Consider the following 24,087-nt stretch of genomic DNA (forward strand, 5'->3'; position numbering starts at 1 on the left):
TGTGTGTGTTCTGTTTTGAGGTCACTGGCTTAAAAATGTTTATGTATGTTAAATACTAAGGGTTGCAGTGTGTTTATTATGGAAAGAGCACCAGACTACATCAGAAAACCCAAGTTTAAGTCTAGGAATTGCCACTTTCTAGTTGCATAACCTTACGCTAATCACTTTATCAGCACAGCCTCAGTGTATCCTTCAGTCAGATGGGAACGGTAATTCTCTACATATTTTGCAGGGTTGTTGAAGATCAAATGAGATGATGTATGTGGGGTGTTTTATATAGGAGCATGCGTATTTAGAAATCTTTTATTTTCTGTCAGTTCAATTTTGTGGGGAAGATTCTTGGACCACAAGGGAATACAATCAAAAGACTTCAGGAAGAGACTGGTGCAAAGATATCTGTGTTGGGAAAGGGCTCAATGAGAGACAAAGCCAAGGTAAGCTCACATTAGTGAGGCAGCAGGACACTGTCAATGCTTTCTCGTTGCCGAGAATACAGTATAAATGCCTTATGGAAGTAAATATTTTGTATATGTACAGAATGTGACTCCTTTTAGTTTGCATTGGATGCAAGAAATTATAGATCAGGTTAATTTATTTGCTTGGTGACCCTGGAAGAGCCTGGGTGTGCTCTGGTGATTTTCTTTCTGACTTTTGACTGCATAGTAATAGAAACTTTGGAATTGGTAGGATTATCTATGAAAACTTGAAAGGAGAGCTGAATGTATGAAAGCCTAGACTAAACCAGACTAAAGACACTACAATGTGAACAGCACACCCTCTTTGCAGTAACATGGAAAGGTGAGAACAGTAGTGTTAGGAGTGCAGATGAGTTTGAGAATTAGTTGGTTTATTTTATAGCCAGCTGGAATGTGAGGCCTACTAAAAAGAATGTATTCCAAAAGGAACTTGAGTAATCCTGACAACAGAACCTAATGCATCTTACTTTTTTCCATGCCATCACCCCATATGCTGTGTACTCTTTGTAAGCACCAAGAAACTTCCCACCAAAACAAAATAGTCCTAGCTTTCTAGAGTCAGCTTTTTGGATAAGATATGCCTGCTGTAATCTAAAAACTTGCTCTTCAGGCCTTCTTTTATGTAGCCTGACAACGTTTTCTCAGATCCTCTTTTATTCACTCATGTTTTCTCACTAGACGCATTCAGTTGGGGCTGAAGTATATTATTCTAGCTAATGAGATTTACGTGAGCTTTTCTTCTCTCTGTCCTGAGTTCTTTCCTCCCCTAGAACTCCCCAGACCCTATAAGCAAATAAGCAGAGCTAGTGGTTAGCTAGGGATTAACAGCTCTACCTGGGATTTAAAAATAAATGGTTGGCCATACATATATTCATACATGCAAATGTTTGCAAATGCTTGACAAACAGCTATTATCTGAATAGAGACTAGAAGTACAGTTTTGCTCTCTTATACTTCTAATAAGCGCTCCAGTGAATACCCCAGGGATTTAAGATGACAATTAACTGTTAATAGCACACCCAAGTGCAGGTTTAGCAGGTTGTGTGAATTACTATTCTCCAAAACTTGTTTCACGTTCCTAAACTTTACTGTTTTTCTTAGACATTGGGATTATTTTCATGCTGTTCCTTCTGCCTAGAGGTAAAGGTATTGTTTTCTCCCTAGTCCACAGGATGATATGTTTCTCTGCATTTTTCCATAGGAGGAAGAGCTGCGCAAAGGTGGAGACCCCAAATATGCTCACTTAAATATGGATCTGCATGTCTTCATTGAAGTCTTTGGACCCCCATGTGAGGCTTACGCTCTTATGGCCCATGCCATGGAGGAAGTCAAGAAGTTTCTAGTACCAGTAAGGAAATCCATGTCTTGTATCTTCTGAGCAAAGGAGGGTTGGGATCTTATGCTATTGTGAAGGCTTGGGTTCTTAACCAGGGTTTCTGCATAACCTATAATTGTATACCAAATTCTACATTTATGTTCATTTTTCTGAGGTAGTCCATTCCTTGTAACTAATTCTCAAAGCACTGTGCTCCAAGACAACTATATCTCTCCTAATCTAATGTGGTTTTTGTTGTGTACCAGTATCTGTTGTCAGTTTCTTGGGTCCATAATGTGTCTGCATTCTAATATGTGGTTAACAAAGCTTTAACAGGGTCTTTACTGAGCTGAATATTTTGGTACTAGTTTGGAACGAGGAGGTTGTGTTAGGAAAATGACTAAGGTGGGTTGCTGCACTCAAGGGGTTTATGCTATGGAGAGTCTGAGAGCAAGATGCTTATAGCATCCAGTGTTAATGGATTGAATTCCGACCTGAGTGTACTCAAGGGTTCTCGCCTGGAGGAATGTGCTGAAGTAGAGTTTGGTTTGGAAGAAGCATGACTATTACAGGCTTGACAGTTGATGATATAAAACACACATTGGTGTGCAGCTCCTTTCAGTCTGTAACTGAGACCCAGGAAGAGTTGGGACAGGCCAGGTTATCTGTCTTGCTTCTTACTACCTTTTCAGATTATTATTATTATTATGTAGAAAATGGTGCTATTTTTGCTTTTTAGCAAGGCCTGGTGGTTGTCAGAGTAACATATTACTGTTGAATATTTAATATCAAGGATGAATCTGGAACCTAAGGAAGGATTTGAAATACCATTCAACTAGAATTGAGTAAGCATCATGTTTTTATCCTAAATTTAAGAGGAGGTAAGGTGGTACGGTCGTTGGTTTTCTTGAGTGTAAAATGAGGGAGTTGAAACTAAATGTGGTGTCAGAGAATATGAGAATTGGCAAAGCAAACATGTATAGGGAGTGTGTACCCATAATGCTGAACTCCGAGGATTTTAATACTACCTCAGATATCTCAGCAGCTGCTTTGCTTTTGAGTACCTCGTCTTTGTTAGAATGTTCAACATAAAACAGATCATTTAAAATATCCTAGGAAAAACTCATAACTGGTTAATTTTTCCTCAAGAGGATACTTTTACTCTTTTTGAGGTATTCTGTTGAAGCATGTTGAGCTGCCCAGTTTCTGAAGGACTACAGAGGGAATGCCTGTCTCCTCTTTATTGTTAGTTTCCAGTACATTTCTCAGAGGGTTTCGTTTATGAGGCTTCCATGTAAGTGAATCTTTGAAAAAAATGTCTGCCAGGGAGATCTGGGTTTCCTCAGTGTTGATGTGGTAGTTAGAGGAATCTGAGCAGTGGGCGGGCATTGGTTACTTGATTCTCCAATGTGTGTGTGTTACAAGCAGCAGTGATGTTTAAGGTAGAAGGAGGTGGAGAGTTGAGGGGGACATCTCTGTAGTGACGAGCATCTTCTGTTCTTGAAGCTGTATCCACTTGGGATATATAAAAACACATGAAGTGCATTTGGTTCTCAATAGGAAGTGTGTGAAAAGATGTGTAAATGGCATTTGGCTCAATTCTTCCCTCTTCTTAAGGAAAACAAAGCCTATTTTTGCATCAATACCAGAGCCCTCGATTTCCCTTTAGAACTGTTAACTACCAAGAAGGCAGAAAGAGCACTGGACTGGGAGTTCTGTCTATATCTTCCCAGACAAGTTATCGTTTCACTTTTCTGTGCTTCAGGTTCTATATCTGGTAGATACCTAATGCTATGCTTGCTTTTCAAGTTACCAAAATGGCTCCTGAAGAGCTTACAGTCTAATGACAGACAATTCTAAAATGATGTGGTAAGTGCTTAGGTAGAGAGAATTGCATGGTGTATTAGGAAAAGAGGTACAGGGGTGGTAGGGTCAGGAGAGAGTTTTTCAAAAGAGACTTAATCTGTTTTAGATTAGTCTTATAAAGGATGAGTTAAGAGTCCCTCAGGTAGACAAAAAAGGCAATATACCCTGTTGATCCAAAGTCTAGATTTTGGAAACAGAATTCACATCTAGAGTCTGTCACTAGCTTTATGTCCTTAGGCTGTTGATTTATATTCCCTGAATCTGTTTTTCTAATGTAAAATGGGGAGATCTGCTTACTTATTTCAGGGTAGTTTTGAAGATGTAAACTGAAAAATCTGTATAAGACTTATTATACAGTGCCCAGTACATAGAGCTCCATTAATAGTAGTGGCTTTTATTATTTCAGAGAAAGGAAACTATTTGCCAAGAATGGATATGTGAGAGTATGCCAGGCTCTGAACTGCACATTGTTCAGCATGGCTTGAGAGGAAGAGGTTATATATGGAGAGAGGATGGAAGTGATCTGGAGAGCGAGGCAGTGACCACATCATGAAGAGCTCTATCTGAATAATAAGGGGCTGCCATCCAGACTTTCCTCAACGAGGTGATGGGTAGGGTGCCATTTGACTTCAGAGAGTGACCTAAGACTTCATCTGGGGTCTCAAAACTGTTCTTAGTATCCAGAGTCCATGTAGGCCAGGTGACTACTCAGTAGAATGTATAGATGTTGTATAGTACTTCTTGTATCTTTCATTCCCAGGATATGATGGATGATATCTGCCAGGAGCAATTTCTAGAGCTGTCCTACTTGAATGGAGTACCTGAGCCTTCTCGTGGACGTGGGGTGCCAGTGAGAGGCCGGGGAGCTGCACCTCCCCCTCCACCTGTTCCCAGGTAAAAATAACGGAGACAGCCAGAAATGGGTTGTGAATTTGACTACTGATACCCTCTCTCCCAATGGTGCTCTTATCTCCAGTTTAGGAGGGGTCTCAGAATTTGTATATTGCATCAAAAATAGAATTCTAGATCTTGGGCACTTTGACCATTGTCAAGTGCTACAGTCCTGCTGAAACTTTTGGTCTTTTAATTTTGGACAGTCCTAGCATTTTTTATGGTCTGACTTTAGAATTTTACCTTTTGTGACTGATCTTTGAGTGTTCAGACTCTCTAGACCTACCTAAGCAATGCACTGGTCCACTGTGGGACCTGGGGAGTCTTCCAATGTGGGTTGTTTACCTACCTGCACATTCCTGGTTTTTTTTTAATAATAGTCTAGTTAAGGCCTCATAAAATCTGTCTTGCTCCAGAATTTGCAAACAAATCTGAACATGAAGGTGGTCTATTATTTATAAAAAGCTCCATTTAAAATAAACTTTCTTTTTGTAGGGGCCGTGGTGTTGGGCCACCTCGTGGGGCTTTGGTGCGTGGTACACCAGTAAGGGGAGCCATCACCAGAGGTGCCACAGTGACTCGAGGAGTGCCACCCCCGCCTACTGTGAGAGGCGCTCCAACACCAAGAGCACGAACAGCAGGCATCCAGAGAATACCTTTGCCTCCACCCCCTGCACCAGAAACATATGAAGAATATGTAAGAAATTTGAACAGTGCCATTTCCCAGTACCTACAAGGTTGCCAAAGGAAGCTGAATGACAGGGCCTTGGCCCTTTTATGTAGGTGTCATGGACTGTCTTGCTTATTTTGGAGTCTACCTTATTCTCTTGCAGAGAACATTGAACTATTAGAAGATTTTTTCCACTTTAGGCATGTTTTATTATGTGTGTAGATCAAACAGGAAATACACTGTGCCTTAATGTACAATGTTTTACTAAGGCATCTCCTGCTACTAGTCCTAATAATACTAAAGCTCAGTTTTGTACTTTACGTTCTACCCACACTTATGGTATATCATATTTGTTTGTTTGTTAAGTAACCCTTTCTCTTTTGACTACTCTATAGTAGATGTTAACATTTTGGAGGGAAATTTCATGTCCTATTAATCCAGAAGCCTGCCATACCTGCCATGGCATGTAATTACCTTCCCTTCTCTCTGTGGTTCTGACGTTCTATTTCATTTTATTTGTTCTAGGGATATGATGACACATATGCAGAACAGAGTTATGAAGGCTACGAAGGCTATTACAGCCAGAGCCAAGGGTGAGTCAGGCAATAGGAGTACTATTTTGTGTTATAAGTATGGATGGAGGGAGCTGGAGGAACTGAAAGATTTAGGCAGCAGAACCTAAGGAGCAGAATGGCTTGCCTTGTGAAGGTATCTCCTCTGCTTTTGACATCTATGAAACACACACTTGTATTTGCACATTTGGATAATTGTAAACTTTAAATTCTAATTTAGAATGTGGGAATAGTAGATGAAAAATTGTGACTGCATGGAAGCAAGGGAAAAATGCCTTTAAATTATTTTGACTTGTTATTTAAAAATATCGGCAGGGTGCAGTGGCTCACGCCTGTAATCCTAGCAGTCTGGGAGGCTGAGGTGGGAGGATTCCTTGAGCCCAGGAGTTTGAGTGTTGCAGTGAGTTGCAGTGAGTTGCAGTGAGCTGTGATGACGCCACTGCACTCTGCCTGGGTTGATGGAGTGAGACTGTGTCTCAAAAAAAATCATAGCCACATTAAAGTTGCATAAAATTTTAAAAGGAAACTTGAATCTGACTACCATAACTTAGGTACTTTTTTGCATTTCTCTTAAAAACCATTTTGTGTGTGTATATATATCTTACCTGTGATTGACTGAAAAAGAGTCTCAGTAGAGACAGATCTTTTCTTGTTTGTTTATTCTTCTAGTGAGCCCTGTGAATACTTCATGTGTATGTACACTCTGATTAGGAGTGTGCTTTTTCACTTTAAATTGTACGGTATCTATATATTTTTTTTTTTTGCTATAGTTGTCATAATTATTTTATGAATACATAGTATATATATGTTTTGGAACTCTTGTGGTTTAGGAATGGGATAGAATGAGCTAATACAGTAAAATGAGATACAGAAGTATTTGAGAGAAAGGTGAAACTAAAACATAGTTATTCTATAGCTTCTAACACTCTGTCTTTGGTTTTCAGGGACTCAGAATATTATGACTATGGACATGGGGAGGTTCAAGATTCTTATGAAGCTTATGGTATGTCTTTATTTTGTGGTGGGGCAGAATATATAAGTAAGTGCCTGGGAGAATGCTGGTGACTGCATTGTTGGGAATCAGACAGAAACACACATAAGGACAAACCTTTAGTAGGCAAAGTATTAGTAGGTGTGCCAGTAGGAGCTCTGTTCTTATTTAAATTTTGTGATGTGTGGTAGAAAGAGGAACTACTATAGTGAGATAGGTGGGGTGCTGTTATTCTTGGAAGGCTAGCAGTAGTACATGTCTTAAACTAGGGCTCAGGTCCAGGTTGGCCTAGTTGGAACAGCAGACTTTCAAACTAATGTTGATTTTTTTTCTACTTTAGGCAGGAAGACAGCTAGGACCTGGGTTATGTTTCTGGGCCTTTGGTGCTGGTACCTAGGCCACTTTGATAGATGAAAAGAACTTAATCATATCCAACTCTACTCTTCTGCCCCATGTTATTTAAAAAAAAAAAAAAAAATTGGATCTCATTGAAAAGAATCTCAATGTAGAAGAAATGCTGGTTGAAAGGGACCAAGATGGCCGGGCATGGTGGCTCACGCCTGTAATCCTAGCATTCTGGGAGGCCAAGGCGGGCGGATCGTTTGAGCTCAGGAGTTTGAGACTAGCCTGAGCAAGACCCCATCTCTACTGAAAATAGTAAGAAATTAGCTGGACAGTTAAAATATATATAGAAAAAATTAGCTGGGCATGGTGGCACATGCCCGTAGTCCTAGCTACTCAGGAGGCTGAGGCAGAAGGATTGCTTGAGCCCAGGAGTTTGAGGTTGCTGGTAAGCAAGGCTGACGCCACGGCCCGGGCAACAGAGCGAGACTCTGTCTCAAAAAAAAAGAATCAGATACGGGCTGGAGCCAGTTCAGGACACCAAGCGCCTTACTGACTTAGAGACATCTCAACTCAGTTCTTGATCCCAAGAGAGCTGTAGAGGCTAGAACAGCAGCAGGATCAAACTGCCTTCCCTGAGGTTTGATTCAAAACACATTGCTCAAGTGTGTCCTCAAGAGCCAATTATGGCCCCATGTTAATGGGCCCCAGAGGAAGTGCCATGTGGTGTGGATGCAGAGAGAACTGCCTTTTCAATGTGAGATAATTTTCAGCATACCTGAGGGAATTCCAGGGAGTCTTTGGCAAGGACTCGACAGTTGACAGTTCACCTTAAGACACTGGTGGACGGTGTCCCCTTACCCCTAGTTGAGAGAGAAGAGCCCCTTAGGGCTTCCCACAGACAGACAAGCTGAACCCAACTAAACACTGTGGGAAGTAGCCAATCAGCTACTTGCCCAGGGAAACAGATTTTGCTAGTTTTAGCTAAATGGCTCTGGACAGTTGCCATCAGTAACACTGCTCTGCTCTGCTCATATGCCACTATTTAGAAGTGCACTGTGATTGTACCCAGGTATTTCCCTCCATCAGTGAGGCAGTACAGTGGGGCCTCTGTATGTGTTTGACTGCATTGCATTTCTGTTTTGCTGGAGAAAAGATTGAACTGAAAGAGGCAGGCTGCTTCTTAGGCTCCTAGTATGATGTCGCCATAGTTAATGTGTTCTGATCTCTGCCTTTATACAAAGAATTAGAAAAGCAAACTGTCTCGTTGGTACCCAGAAGCCCAATTGGAAAGGGATGGACATGTGTACTATACTAGGGGTATAATGAGGGTTCTGTGTAACTTTGGATCCTTATAGGAATTTAAGACTAGAGTGATGGAGGAAGGTATTTGTGAGTACAGACAGCTGGAGAAATACTTCAAGAATAAACTGAACTGGTGTGGGTAAAGTGTGGGAACAAATGGGAAGAATAAGCTTAAATACAACTCTTTTCATAAGAGGTCAGCTTTAGAAGTAAGTGACCATCTCCCTCAGGCTTTTCCCTGTCACAAAGGAAAACCATTTGAGGATGTCAGTCATGTTGTCTGGCTTATCTGGACTGTTGACATAAGAAAGGAGCTAAGGAATTCTCCTAAATAGTGCTCTAAATGCAACATTTGACTGCACTTCCCTCTGCCAGATCAATGAATGTCAGCTCTGCTGGTGGTGGCCTTTTTTTCTCCCAGACAGCCAGAGGACACTTCTCCACAGGAAAACCTGACTTGTTGATGCCTGGCAAGGGGGCTCCCTGTTTCCAATCTGAAAGACTTCAGAAGTTTTGTTACCTTACTTGAGGCTGCCTGCCAGATTGCTTTGGGAACAGGAAAGGCCGTTGCAGACCCACTAAAATGAATAACCCCTTCACTGCTTCAAGCAAGGTGTTGGTTTTTTCAAGATTTGGAGTCTGGAGGATAGATTATGTTGCTTGTGGAGAACCTCACTGCTGGAGATTACTCCAGAGTCAATGCCAGCCTTTTCTGAGTTGTTCTTTCTGTCCTTTTACTTAAAACTATGAGAAATTGCCCAGGCTGCTTAAGAGGATCAAGCAGAGTAGTGAGCAAGGACCACCAGAGAGGTGTCAAGAGGTTGGAAGAAAAATAGTGTTGTTGGTGATCTTTATACCATGTGACCTAACTGTCTTTGTTTTCCCTACAGGCCAGGACGACTGGAATGGGACCAGGCCATCACTGAAGGCCCCTCCAGCTAGGCCAGTGAAGGGAGCATACAGAGAGCACCCATATGGACGTTATTAAAAACAAACATGAGGGGAAAATATCAGTTATGAGCAAAGTTGTTACTGATTTCTTGTATCTCCCAGGATTCCTGTTGCTTTACCCACAACAGACAAGTAATTGTCTAAGTGTTTTTCTTCGTGGTCCCCTTCTTCTCCCCACCTTATTCCATTCTTAACTCTGCATTCTGGCTTCTGTATGTAGTATTTTAAAATGAGTTAAAATAGATTTAGGAATATCGAATTAATTTTTTAAGTGTGTAGATGCTTTTTTCTTTGTTGTTTAAATATAAACAGAAGTGTACCTTTTATAATAAAAAAAGAAGTTGAGTAAAAAAAAAAAACCACAAACCTGTTAGTTTCAAAAGTGACATTGCTTGCTTAAAGGTTCTGAAGTAAAGACTTGTTAACTTTCTCTTAGTTTTGATTTGAGGCATCCCGTAAAGTTGTAGTTGCAGAATCCCAAACTAGGCTACATTTCAAAATTCAGGGCTGTTTAAGATTTAAAATCACACATGTTAACGGCAGTAGGTGCCACCATGTAAAAGTGAGCTCAGACGTCTCTAAAAAAATGTTTCCTTTAAAAGCACATGGCGGTTGAATCTTAAGGCTAAATTTTAATACGAAAGATCCTCATGAATTAAATAGTTGATGCAATTTTTAACGTTAATTGATATAAAAAAAAACAAAATTAGGCTTGTAAAACTGACTTTTTCATTATGTGGGTTTTGAAATCTAGCCCCAGACATACAGTGTTGAGAGATACTTAGGGGGAGGGAGAATAGGTTTTTAAGAGGTTGATTTGGGGGGAGGGGATGGCCACCTGAATTGATTTTGATGCAGAGCTTTGTAGCCACAAACAATCTTTCAGTCATAGCACTAATAATTAAAATTTCAGTATTTAAGACTAGTATTTTGTCCATCTGAGATTCTGCACTCCATGAAAAGCTCACTTGGACACTGAGGCCAAAAGCTGATGATTTTCTTAAGTTGATGGCTATCAATATTGAACTGTTCCCAAGACAGTCAAGTATGTCTCAACACTAGCATGATATAAAAAGGGACACTACAGCTGAACGAAAAAGGAATCAAAATCCACTTTGTACATAAGTTAAAGTCCTAATTGGATTTGCACTGTCCTCCCATTTTGTTCTCGGAAGATTAAATGCTACATGTGTTAAGTCTGCCTAAATAGGTAGCTTAAACTTATGTCAAAATGTCTGCAGCAGTTTGTCAATAAAGTTTAGTCCTTTTTTAATCAAAGTAAATGTGATGAATTGTCATTTTTTTGGGTGGACAATAAAATAGTTTTCTCTTTCAAATAAACTTAAATTAACTCTAAAGTTAATGGGCTTGTTAAAAGTTGGAGACATTCTTAAAAGTGTTGGGGGGGATTTTATTTTAAGTTTACCAAAAAAAAGTTTATGGAGTTGTTAAGTTTTAGTTTAAAAATAACCAAAGCTTTTTCACCCCCTGGAAGTTGTTGAAAGCACTTGTATCGAAATCCTATCAAAAGTTCTAATTTCTGGAGAGAAAAACCCAATTGAGCTAAAACTTGGATTGGTTTCCGTACATAGGTCTCAGCATTTAAAGTGCCAGCTGTCCTAGTTTGTACTTTTTATAGGCCCCCAGGTGGCCCCAAAGAGTGACACGAAATAATTTCTGTAAGCTTAGAAAGGGATAGCACTTGTCTTTAGATATGACAATTTGGCAAATCTTGGGTGCTTGTAAGGGTTTCCCTTCCAATCCCAGAAATGCTGTTAATAGCTGGGGCAGGGTCTGGCATGATAGGCTGGCTCTGAATTCCCTCCTAAGAGACCAAGAAAGGAAATGATGGAATTGGTTGGCCCTGTTTCTACTCCATGTTAATTCTCAGGGTTCTCATGCCTTCCCTAAGAGAGCCACCTAAACTGCTCGGGGGTGAAAAATCCTCTTGTATGAAGTGCCAAGCTGCCTGCAGCAGTGCATGATGGACATTTTTTTTTTCTTTTTAAAACACACCAACAAAAAAAATGTATTTGTAGATTGTGATAAAGTGTAAATAACTGAATTTTCAACCATGGTTTGAAGTCAGCTTTCAGGGCATTATGTCTTGTTTTGATGAAAAGAGATCACTCTATACCCCCCTTTTTAAAGGAAAATTATCGCAAGAGAATCAGGATGTGTAAAGCTAACATGCATCGCAAAAAACCAAAGGTAACCTAAATGTCTGATTTTAATAGCACATATTTCTCTTTTACATAAACTGTGACAGCAACTTGCATAAACAATTCTTTAGCTGTTAATTTTAATGTTAAAACTTTGCAAAATTTGTTTAATAAAAATAGCTGTAAAAAGAAAAACCATATGCTGCCGCATAAATTAGCCATAACTCTTAATAATCCTGCCCATCACAAGTGAACTGTAATGTAACCTGGGCACAAAGTCTGACATCTTAAATGACACATTGTAAAATTTCAATGACTGTAGATTAGACCTCCTGCTGCACCCCAAAGTAAAGCTTTCTGCTCAGCTATTTTAAAATGTATAAGGATGAGTCCCTATAGGTCCCCATATTTATATTCACAATGAAATGTTACTTAAAATTTCTTGAAAGTTGCATGTTTCTCTCCTGTAATGTGTAAACTGCATGCAGGACCTCTTTATCTGTTATTTTGTATGTCTTTAAAACTTCCTCTTCAAAAGATTGATCTCTTATTTCTCCATTTTCAGGTAATAGAAAATTCCCGAGGCATTTCCTGGAATAGAATGGGTAGTGAAGACCCATGTCAGGTATGTTAAGGTAGCTTTCTGTTGAGGACTTTTTTCATCATGACTGTAAAACAGTTATGCCTGGAAGGTGGTCACTGGGCTACTCTTTCCTGCAGTCTTCTTTATTGTCTTTAAAACATGACCATGTTCATATGTTGGTTTACAGTCCGTATTGAATTTACTACTAATGGTTGATAAGACCAAATAGTGTCAACTTATACCTACTGAATCCCACTCTATTTATCCTGTTAATAACCTGATGAGGCAGTATTTCATTTGGAGTTCATTGGTTGCAAGCAACAAAGTAGCTAATGTAAATAAAAGAGACTTCATTAGAAAGATGTTCAGGGTTTAGAGATTTAGTGTGAAGGCTAGAAAATCTGGCATGGGACCCATAGTGGCTGCAGAGAACTGCGATAGCAGTGGTAGACCAGAGGAATGATCTTGAAGCAGGAACTGGCTGCTAGTAATAGTGCTTGGGCACTACTGTTAGAATAGGTAAACTCCAGCTTTGTTTGCTTTCTTTCTCCCTCTAGATTCAAGTTCTAGGGAGAATTGATGATTAGCTTGAGTTCTACGCCCTTACTTTACCAGTATTGAGTTAAGAAACAACTAATTCCTCAAAAGGAAGTTGGGGGGTTATTAGGGAAGAGAAAGGGATGCTGGGCTGCCAAGAAACAGTTGTCCAGTAATGTCTATTTTATAGAAGTAACGAAGACTTAATGAGGTTAAGTAACTTCCCAGGGTCATATGATTAGTATGGCTAGTAATCAAGCCCAAGTTTGTGTGTTTCCAGAACCTATCATCTTAACCCTATACTATACTGCCCTTAATCTAGGGAAAGGGTATTTCTCATACTTAGATGACCCTTCATAGGGTTATTGTGGTGTAGTAGAAGGGACATGGAGCCTGGCAAACCTAGAGCTGACTCTACAAACGATCTTTTGTTTAGTGACCTAACACAAATCACTTATTTCCACTTCTGGGAAAGGAAGATGGTGATACTGCACACCTCACAGTGGTTGGCAAACTGAAGGAGTTCTAATATATACAAGGCCAACCAATTCAGTGCTATATACATAGTAAATATTAGTGGTCTTTTCCTAAGAACATTTGCCCTAAATTTAACTCCCTGTTTGTGTAGTTGGGGACTCTGACAACAGTGAACCTTCCTGTTGCCTGAAGCCATCAAGCAACTAACTGGCTGATTTTTCCCTCTGGTTTGAGTGAGTTGTTAGTGTTAGGATGACACTGAGGACAAAGGCTCTAACTAGGTAAGCCAAAGGTACATAGAGCGTTTGGCAGTGAACTTTGGCTTCTTGGAATTTCTTTGTCTTCCAAACCTGCCCCTGAGATCTGGAGGCTTAAAGGATGGTTGTTGTGTACTGAGCATGGTTCTGAGTACCCAGCAAGTCCTAAGTTTGACTTGGGTCACATGAATGGCTAGGAAATATAGGAGGAAATTCCTGAATGCAGAGAATCTAATCTCAGCTCTTCCTAGGATCATCCGAAGTTTGCCGAAATTTCTTTTTCCGTTTGGACTGTGATTTGTGCTTGGAAAGGCAGGCTCCATTGTTCCTAGACCCAGGCCTGCTGGTGGTCCACCTTTTCTGGGAGTGTAGCTTAGTCTGTTGAGCCAAGTGTTTTCTGTAACTCTATCACTTAGTACCTGTGAACTTTTATTTTACAGTTCTGTAAGCTTTAGAGACAGGCAAGATTGGGTACCTGTCTTAGCTCCACCTCATCTCAGCCTTTGTCACCTTAGACAAAAACAATGTTTAACCCTTCTCCTTGCCTCATGTATCAACACATGAAGTTGATGATAATAGCCAGTATTTATCACTATGTGCATCATAATATTCTAAATAGTTAATAAGAGTTATTTCATTTGGTCCTTCTCTATCCTTTTTTAATTGAGATAAAATTACATAGCATAAAATTTACCATTTTAACCATTTTAAAGTATATAATTTAGTGGTTTTTAGTGTATCTATGATGCTATGCAACCATTACTATTTTTAATTCCAGAACATTTACATCACTTCAGAAAGAAATCCTGTACTTGTTAGTAGTCACTCCAGTTCCCCCACTCTCCCTGGCCTCTGGCAGCCACTAATCTTTCTGTTTCTGTGGGTTTGCCTATTCTGAACATTTCTTGTAAATGGAATCCTACATGTGCTTTCTGTGATTGGCTTCTTTGATTTTGCATGTTTTCAAGGTTCATTTATGTTATAGCATGTATCATAGTACTTCATACTAATGATAGGAAATATATTATTTCTAAAAGCAGCTCATTTCACTTGAGACAGCTTTTAAGTATTAGACCTTTTCTCTCATTTTGAATGAGACCTACACCTTAGTAACTTAATACTGGTTCTACTTTGGACCTCTGAAGCAACAGCCTTTTAAGTAATTAGAGATTGTTTTCTTTCCTGTTTCTCTCTCATCTCTAAAAGTTTTTCTTAGACTTGCAAGATTTGATTTTCAAGAGAAACTGGAAATTTGAGACAAGCACAGTGTCTCACGCCTGTAGTCCCAACTACTCAGGAGGCTGAGGTGGTAGGATCATTGGAGCTCAGGAGTTCGAGGCTGCAGTAAGCGATGATCTTGTCTCTGCACTCCAGCCTGGGCAACAGAGTGAGGCCCCTTCTCAAAAAAAAAAAAAAAAAATTGGATTTTATGTACAGTTGTTTAATGTTTGCTCAGATTTTTAAAAATATAGTATTGGTCCCAATAAAATTCATCTGCTGCAGGCCAAATGTGGCCCTTAGCCTACCAGTTTGTAGCCTATGGTTAGCTTCTGGTTGATATAAATTAAAGGGCATGTTAGGATTTTTAGTGATCCTGTCTCTCTTTGGGCAGACTTAACTGTTCTGGTGGCAAAAAAAATCTGGGATTTTTAGGGGCTTTTGGGTAACAACTTTACTGAGATATAATTCATATACCATAGTGTTCACCCATTTAAAGTGTACAATGCAGTGGTTTTTAGTATATACACAGAGCTGTACAGTCATCACCACAATCAATTTTATTTTTTTTTTTTTATTACCTAGAGCCATGCCCAAGAATCCTTGAGCAAGTGGACTCCAATTTTAGAATATCTTTATCATCCCCTAAAGAAACCCCATGCCTTTTATCTGTCTCACCCCAATCTACTTATCCCCTCCAGCCCTAGGGAACTACTAGTCTACTTTCTGTCTCTATAGGCTTGTCTGTTCAGGACATTTCATATAAATGTAATCATACAATATGTGCTCTTTTGTGACTGGCTTCTTTCACTTAGCATAATGATTTCAAGGTTCATCCATGTTGTAGCATGTATCAGTATTTTGTTCCTTTTTACTGTCAAATGCTATTTCATTGTATTAATATGTATATGCCACATTTTATTTATCCATTCATCCATTAATGGACATTTGGGTTGTATCTGCTTTTTGGCTATTATAAATACTGCTTTGGACATTTGTGTACAAGTTTTTGTGTGGGCACGTGTTTTCAACTTCTTGGATATACCTAGGAGAGAAATTGCCAGGTCATATGGTAACTCTTTAACTTTTTGCAGAACTGCCAAACTGTTTTCCACAGAGCCTGTACCATTCCTACCAGCAATGTATGAGGGTTCCAATTTCTCCATATCCTCACCAACACTTACTTTACATTTTATTATAGCCATCTGGATGGTTGTGAAGTGGTATCTCATTGTGGTTTTGATTTGGGTTTCCCTAATGACTAATGTTATTGAGCATCTTTTCATGTGCTTGTTAGCCAATTATATATATCTTCTTTGGAGAAATGTCTCTTTAAATATTTTGTTGACTTTTAAATTGGATTATTTATCTTTTTATTATTGAGTTGTAAGTTCTTTATATGTTCTGTATGCTAGACCCTTATCGGATATATGATGTACAAATAGTTTCTCCCATCTAGGGGGCTGCCTTTTTACTTTATTTGAAGCACAAAAGTTTTTCATTTCGATGAAGTGCAGTTTATCTGTTGCTTTTTTGTTGATTGTGCTTTTATTGTCATAGATAAGAATCCATTGTCTCGCTCAAGCTCAGGGAGATTTACACCTTTGTTTCCTTCTAAGAGTTTTTTAGTTTCAATTCTTACATTTAGGTCTGTGATTCATTTTATGTTAGCTTTTGTATATGGTGTGAAGTGGGGCTTCAAATTTTTTTTTTTTCTTCTTTTGAGACAGAGTCTCGCTCTGTCGCCCTGGGTAGAGTGCAGTGGCATCGTCTTAGCTCACTGCAACCTCAAAACTCCTGAGCTCAAGCTGCAATCCTCCTGCTTCAGCCTCCTGAGTAGCTGGGACCACAGGCACACACCACGACTAATTTTTATATTTTTGGTAGAGACGGGGTCTCTTGCTCAGGCCGGTCTCAAACTCCTGAGCTCAAGCAATCCTCCTGCCTTGGCCTCCCAGAGTGCTAGGATTACAGGCGTGAGCCACCATGCCTAGCCTCAAATTCATTCTTCAGGCAAGACACAGTAGCTCATGCCTGTAGTCCTAGCACTTTGGTAGGCTGAGGCAGGAGGATCACTTGAGGCCAGAAGTTGACATTCAAGACCAGCTTGAGCAACATAGCAAGACCTCATCTCTATAAAAAAAAAAAAAAAAAATAGAAAAAATTAGCTGGGCATGCACCTATAGTCTCAGGTACTCAAGAAGCTGAGGCCAGAGGATTGCTTGAGCCCAGGTGTTTGAGGCTGTAGTGAGCTCTGATAACAGCACTGCACTCTGGCCCAGGCGACAGAGTGAGACCCTATCTCAAAAAAAAAAAATTCATTCTTTACACATGGATATCCAGTTGTCCCAACACCATTTGTTGAAAAGACTATTCTTTCCCCATTGATGGTCTTGGCACCCTGGTCAGAAATTGACCATAGATGTATATAGGTCTGCCTTTTGAAGTTGGTATTACTTAAAGTGCTTAATACAATTTCTAGCATATAGTAGCTGTTAAATAAGTAATACGTTTATTTTGGCATCACCGAGAGCTTATAAATGGTGGAGCTGAGATTTGAACCCAGATATGGGTGACAAAGTGTGTCTTTATCATATGCATTATACTGCAGGCTGCCGAAGTGGGAATGAGGTATCCTGCCTGCATGCCTGGCCATATGTAGCTCACCAGAAGCTCAGGGGGTGAGCTCCAGCATGCCCATCTCCCATGATCAACCTCTTCTATCCTTCTCTCCCTCTCCCACAGTTTCCATGGAGCCTCCAGGGGACTCTTGGCAATGATGGTTACTACTGAGGAAATACTCTCAGCCTTCCTTACCTAGGGATATGGCCTTAGGATTTGTGAGCTTTTGCTCTCTCTCTCCCACCAAATCCCACCCCTTGCTCCAGGCTAAGAATGAAGCTAGAGATACATCAGCAGCTGCTAGGGCTTTCTGGCCACCAAGGATGAAACTTAGGCTGTTTTTTGTTTTAGAAACAGCATCCTGCCAGTCACAGAAGGCTTCTTGCCAGCATACATGCAGAATGCTCCCTGAACCAAGTGAACCACAGGAATAGAAGTAGTGGTGGCTGTTTCGCTTCGGTTTTTGAAACTTAAGTACTGCCTCCCTGGCCTCTAACCTTAAAGTAGTGTCCCCCAAGGCTTTGCCCCAAGATCATTTCTAGGTTAGAATGCATTAGGCAGCACACGGGCTCCCTTTCTCATGATATGTTCTTGTGATTTGTGTGAGCCTACAGAGGCTGCTGTTGCTGGCAGTGCTACTACTAAGTAGGCACTTTAATTTTTTTTTTTTTTTTTTTTTTTTGAGACAGTCTCACTGTGTTGCCTGGGCTAGAGTGAGTGCCGTGGCGTCAGCCTAGCTCACAGCAACCTCAGACTCCTGGGCTCAAGTGATCCTACTGCCTCAGCCTCCCAAGTAGCTGGGACTACAGGCATGTGCCACCATGCCCGGCTAATTTTTTCTATATATTTTTAGCTGTCCAATTAATTTCTTTCTATTTTTGGTAGAAACGGGGTCTTGCTCTTGCTCAGGCTGGTCTCGAACTCCTGAGCGCAAACAATCCGCCCACCTCGGCCTCCCAGAGTGCTAGCATTACAGGCGTGAGCCACCGCGCCCGGCCTGGCACTTTAATTTTTTATCTTCATTTTATTGTGTCTCAGTCCACCCTGTTCATTGACTTTGCACTTAAAAGAAGGGGGAAAAGCGAGATAGGGAAAATAGGCAGCTTTGCCTGGTTAAGGGATGAAAGAACTCACTTTGATTGCCTACTGTGTGTTCCTATTTTTATAGATGAGGCAACTGATACAAGGAGAATTGAGGTAATTTACTCTGCTTGCATGGCAAGTAGGGGGAGGTGCACATCAACATTGTACACTTAAGTCCATTCGCTATGCTGAAAGCATCCTGCTTCTGTAAGATGATGCTGTATTTTACTGACTGCAAGAGACTAGTGTAAAATGTATCATTAAGTATTGCAAAGAAAAAAAATGCTGCTAATTAAACTGACACAATGGTTTCTTTTCAAATCAAATGTAAGATGCATCCTGAAAAAAATGCTGTAGTTACTACCTCACTTTGTCAACACAAACATGTATTGAATATTTACTCTGCCATACACTGTTTTCTCCACCAGTAAATATTATCCCATTTTTACACATGATGAAACTGAGACCCAGGAAAATTTAAACAACTTATCCAAGGCCACACAGCTTTTAATAAGTAGCAGAGCTAGGATTCAAACTCTGATTTCAGAGTCTGATAAATCTCAGCTATGTACTGGAATTCAGAAGAATTTTTACCTGTCAGCCAAAACCATACCGGGGAATCCTGTACAGTCATTCTCTCTCCTGGAAGGAGGCTTCCCCTGCAGGAACGTCATTATGATGAAGAAGAAGGTTTGCTGAGGCCACTTAGGCCTTTTTGCTGGCTATGTTGGGTCAGAGGGCTGCATCAATTTATAGTCCCTGCCCTCAAGAAACTCAGTCTAATGGAAAAGAGTAAATCTTAAATTGAGTAGTGTGTAATCGTGTTCTATTGCTGAATTGAATACCATGCAGGCTAGAGGAATTGTCTGAGAAAAGCTTAGGAGGCACCAGAGAGACGGGGTGACATTTAAGTCAAATCTTAAAGGATAACCAAGAATTTGACAGGCAGACAGATAACAGCGTAAGACTTTATTATGGCTTCTAATTTCAAATTCTACCTCCTCCAAGATTAGTCTAACTACCTTTGGAACCTTAAGTGAGTTATCCTCTTCAAGTCTCAGTTTCATCATCTGTGAAATGGGCATAATATCATTTACTTCACAACATAGTTGTGAAGATTGAGTGAGCTTATGCATATAAAACATTCAATGTGACATGTATTAGGCACTCAAATATTAGCTATAAATAGAGGCGGGAAGAGTAGGTTAGTGCTAATTTTGGAAAGCTAAATATTAGGCAAAGAATTTGGACTTTATTATAAAGTTTAGGGAGCTATTTAAGGCCTTAAGCATGAGGGTGACTTGAACCACACCTGTTTGCCATTGTGCCCGCGAGGGAGGGAACATACGCCTTTGGGAAAGTGGCACTGCTCCTTTGTGGGAGGGCGAAGGGGGTTTTCTCCCCTTACCTAGTCTTCTTGCCTCAGGACCTTTTGCTTTCAGAAAGAAGAATCTTCTCCTCTGTCAGGTATTTGGGCTGTTTGATGATGGAATGTTAAGACTTTGCCATATGTTAAGAGAATCTCTTCATATGCTATTCCTTCCGCCCAGCCTACTAATTGGAAACCGGAACTGAGTCTCCACTGATAGGAACTTTGCTCCTCAGCAAGGCCTTGCTTCACCACTGAATGGATGAGATCCCCGCCTCCATTTTAAGCTCTTAATTATGTTCTAACTCTGTGCTGAGAGTATCATATACAGCAGTGGTCCCCAAGCTTTTTGGCACCATTTTCATGGAAGACAATTTTTCCATGGACCAGGGAGGGGGGGCCGTGGTTTGGGGATGCTTCAAGTGCATTACATTTATTGTGCACTTTATTATTATTACATTGTAATATATAATAAAATAAATATACAACTCACCACAGGTTGGGGACCCCTGATATACAGCATCCCATTTAATTCTCTCAAATGACTCTGTGAAGCAAGGATTGTCCCTGGTACACAGAGTGAGAAACTAATGTCTAGAGGTTAGGATGACAGCAGAGTCCAAGAACTTGAGTTTAAATCCAAGTCTTTCTGCTCCTACTTGGCTGCCTCCTGTTCTCTCCTCTGCACCTTCAGTGGCCACAAGATCAGCTTACCCTGAAAGTATTTCCTAGCTTTGGTGTATAGGATTGGTGCCCCTGGCTTGGTTTCCAGATTCCGAAGTAAAAAGACTTGGATCCTCATGAGGCTTCCCCTCCTCTCTCTCCGGAGCCTCACGTACCTCCTACTCTCCAGATTAATAGTCATTGCATGTTTAAAGCTAGCGAGCATCTGATGAATATTTAATAGCATCGAGCAGACAGGCTGGAAACAGCTGCCTGAGACAGCAGCTGCTCTGGGGAGGCGAGGAAGCACACTATACTGCCTGACTACCCGTTCTTTTGTTTCCTGGCCTGTAAAATAGGCCCGGCCCTTCTAGGCCTCTTAGGAGCAAAGGGTTATGGTGGGCACTGCACCTTAGTCTTACTGTAGTCTGACTGCTGCTCTGGGCTCCCAAGGAGGCTGCACTCAAGCAGGAAACTCAACCCTTTTTGTGGGGGGTAACGGGAAGCACAATGTTCACTGACCTCTAGAATCAATTTTCCAACCCCTGGGCTGGAGGTCTCCTAATCTGTTGTCTGTTCTGGCTCTGAGGCTGAGGATGCATTCTCATTTAGTGTTCTGTCAACTACAGCTATCTTTTCTAAAATGGGGAGACCTGTATCGGGAAGGGACTTGAATTTCATAGCCATGCTGCTGAGGTTTAGCTTCTTGGCATCACTTGACTCTAGATGCAGCAGTTTCTGAGCAGTGAGTGGACTTCTCATTCCTAACCTATGCTGTGGTGATTGTCTCTGGCTGCATCTCAGTCAGGAAATGGGCAGGTTGGAGTTTTCAGACAGGTGTACAAGCTAGCCCCGTGCTTCCACCACCTAGACCTAGGGTAGGGAGTGTCTTGCTTCAAGGAGGCCTTGTCACTTCCAGGGCAAATCTGGGGAGGTTGCGGGACTTCTGAAAAAAGATAGCTCATTTGAGATATTTTTAGGCAGAGTGAGGCACAGCCAGTCTATAAGCCCAGATTAATTACTAAATAGGGCACATTGCTAGAAATTTGGGTGCTATTCTGATCTTAATACTCCATTAAGATGCCTGCATTGAGGCCGGGCGCGGTGGCTCACGCCTGTAATCCTAGCTCTCTGGGAGGCCGAGACGGGCGGATTGTTTGAGCTCAGGAGTTCGAAACCAGCCTGAGCAAGAGCGAGACCCCGTCTCTACTAAAAATACAAAGAAATTAAACGGACAACTAAAAATACATAGAAAAAATTAGCCGGGCATGGTGGCGCATGCCTGTACTCCCAGCTACTCGGGAGGCTGAGGCAGAAGGATTGCTTGAGCCCAGGAGTTTGAGGTTGCTGTGAGCTAGGATGACGCCACGGCACTCAAGCCTGGGCAACACAGTGAGACTCTGTCTCAAAAAAAAAAAAAAAAAAAGATGCCTGCATTAGCCATTCCCTTTCTCAACCTCTGGAGTCCACCTTGGCCCACCTCAGCATAGCCAGTCTCATTCTTCCAGGCACCATGGTGTGTGTGAAAATTTAAGATAGAAGCATTTGGGTTCAGATACAGGGCTAATTCTTCTCTGGGGTCTTCTGACTCTAGCAGCCTTTATGGTTCCTATACATGGGCTGATTTTAGGTATAAGATGAGTACTACCCTTTTCTCAGGCTCTCTGGGGTTGGAATGTAGCAAACCTGCAGCTACCTTTGAAAAAGAGAAATACATTGTGCTCTGATACGATTCTTTATAAGCTTCTCTCCAGAAATCAGTACAAATGTCTCCTTTCATTCTTTTTTTTTTTTTAATACATTCCGTATTGTAAATTATGCCTGCTATGTGCTAGTCACTGGAGAGTCAGTGGTGTGGGAACAAGATAAAATGGTCCCTGACTTCATGGTGCTTACAGTGTATCTAGGGAAACAGACACTAAACAGATAACCTCATAAATAACAAATAATTTCAATTGTGTTAAATTCTCTAAAAGAGCAGAACAAGGTTCTGTGCAGTCATAGAACCTAACTCTAGGGTTTTCTTTGAGGAAATGATGTTTAAGCTAACATCTAAAGGAAGACTGAGCTAGGCTGTTAAGGGAAAGGACATGAAGCACATTCTAGGAAGAGGGGTAGGACTGAAGCAGCTTCAAGGTGAGGTAGGAATCTGGACCTTACTCTGAGGGTATCACTGAAGACTGTTGACTGAAGTGGGGTAGGGGAGGCTGGAGAATTACACTGTAGTAATATTGAAAATGTAGAGAAGTAAATGGGTTCAAGAACTTTTAGGAGATAGAATGAATGTAATTTGGTTATCGATTAGATGTGGGAGAAGTAAGATTTGTACTAAGGTTCCAGGTTTCTGGCTAGAGCAACTTGGAGGGTGGTAGTGCCATTTAAAAGATGGGAAGCACTGCTGCAGACTTTAGCATGAGGTCAGGCCCCTGCTCCGTGCTCCGTGCTCCAGGCTTTGGCTGTGTCTCTCCTGTGGGCAACCCTGAGTATTTGGGGCTGGGATGAAACCCCTCATAATGGCTGGCTGCAGTGGTTCATGCCTGTAATCTTAACACTCTGGGAGGCTGAGGCAGGAGGATCGCTTGGGGTCAGGATTTCAAGACCAGCCTGAGCAAGAGCGAGACCCCATCTCTACTGAAAACAGAAAAAATTAGCCCAGTAACCAAAAATAGAAACAAAAAATTAGCTGGGCATGGTGGTGAATGCCTGTAGGTAGTCCCAGCTACTCGGGAGGCTGAGGCAGGAGGATAGCTTGAGCCTAGGAGTTTGAGGTTGCCGTGAGCTAGGCTGACGCCACGACACTCTAGCCCGGGCAACAGAGCGAGACTCTGTCTCAAAAAAAAAAAAAAGAAAGAAAGAAACTCCTCATAAGTCCCGAAGAGATGGCCCCTGAGCCGAGAATCGAGTTTTTAAAAATAGCAATGAGAAGATGCCTATTTCCCCATTTCCTTTCTTCCAGAGACTTCAGAGCTCTTTGTTGATCTTTTTCACATCTCCGGAAGAGCAAAAAGCATTTTCCCCTCTGTATAGCTGGAGGCCCCAATGCTTGTATAGCTAAGCCCCCCGCCTCCCAGCCCCCCAAGGTTTGGTTGATTCTTCCCTGAATCACTCAGCTCAGGCATAGCCAAGGACCCATGGGATGTGAAACTCTGTTTTCATTATTTGACTGACAGCAAAAAGAGAGCTCATGGGCTGTGGCCTTCTGGTTTCTACCCATCTGTGTACCTAGAGACCTGCGTACTGACCGAAACAACTAGAGCTATGCTGTGGGATGGGGAGACCGGTAAGGGAGGCAGCCTGGCCAGAGGGGAGGCTGGGAAGCCCCCTGATATGGAAGCTTCATGTTTCTTAATTTTCCACTTTGTGTCTTTGCAGCCATCAGAGGATTGCGGAAACCGGGAGAGCTACCTGCTACTGTAAAGTCTGGCCTGCTGGCATTTGCTGAGCACAGAGAAACCCAGGAGAGGAGATCAACAGTTTTGTTTCACTCTACCTCCTGATCTTTGCGATTATCCCACAGAAAGCCAGCTAGGATCCCTTAAGAGTTGTTAGGCCCAGAGTGGAGTCCTCAGGGTTGTAGGGGACCATGATGCTATCAGTTTAAACCTACTCAAGACTTTAAAGAGTTGAAGAGGACAAACAGTATCCCTAGCATGGCCTCCTAGATTGGTATAAACTGTGCCATTCCCAGTCTGCCTGCTTCCCCTTAGCCTCCCACAGAACTGGCTGGAACACCCTAC

General features: G+C 41.3%; 1 protein-coding gene across 2 annotated transcripts in view; it reads left to right on the top strand.

The window, feature by feature from the left end:
* KHDRBS1 (KH domain containing, RNA binding, signal transduction associated 1) overlaps nucleotides 1-24,087 on the top strand; it is a 36,730-nt gene extending 12,643 nt beyond the window's left edge. The window contains exons 3-11 of one of the 2 annotated variants that reach the window (XR_001137392.1): nucleotides 318-434; nucleotides 1,678-1,824; nucleotides 4,418-4,551; nucleotides 5,044-5,245; nucleotides 5,744-5,811; nucleotides 6,735-6,793; nucleotides 9,319-9,511; nucleotides 12,107-12,166; nucleotides 23,723-24,087. Coding sequence is in view for 1 of the 2 variants with exons in the window: in XM_012642323.1 (XP_012497777.1) it covers nucleotides 318-434; nucleotides 1,678-1,824; nucleotides 4,418-4,551; nucleotides 5,044-5,245; nucleotides 5,744-5,811; nucleotides 6,735-6,793; nucleotides 9,319-9,416 (825 nt within the window). In the remaining variant the exon portion in view is untranslated. Of the gene's footprint in view, nucleotides 1-317; nucleotides 435-1,677; nucleotides 1,825-4,417; nucleotides 4,552-5,043; nucleotides 5,246-5,743; nucleotides 5,812-6,734; nucleotides 6,794-9,318; nucleotides 10,658-12,106; nucleotides 12,167-23,722 lie in introns of those variants that run through there. The other variant, XM_012642323.1, reaches the window with a different exon arrangement.

This window comes from Propithecus coquereli, unplaced genomic scaffold (assembly GCF_000956105.1).
Source record: "Propithecus coquereli isolate 6110/MARCELLA unplaced genomic scaffold, Pcoq_1.0 Scaffold178, whole genome shotgun sequence".
NCBI classification, from domain to species: Eukaryota; Metazoa; Chordata; class Mammalia; order Primates; family Indriidae; genus Propithecus; species Propithecus coquereli.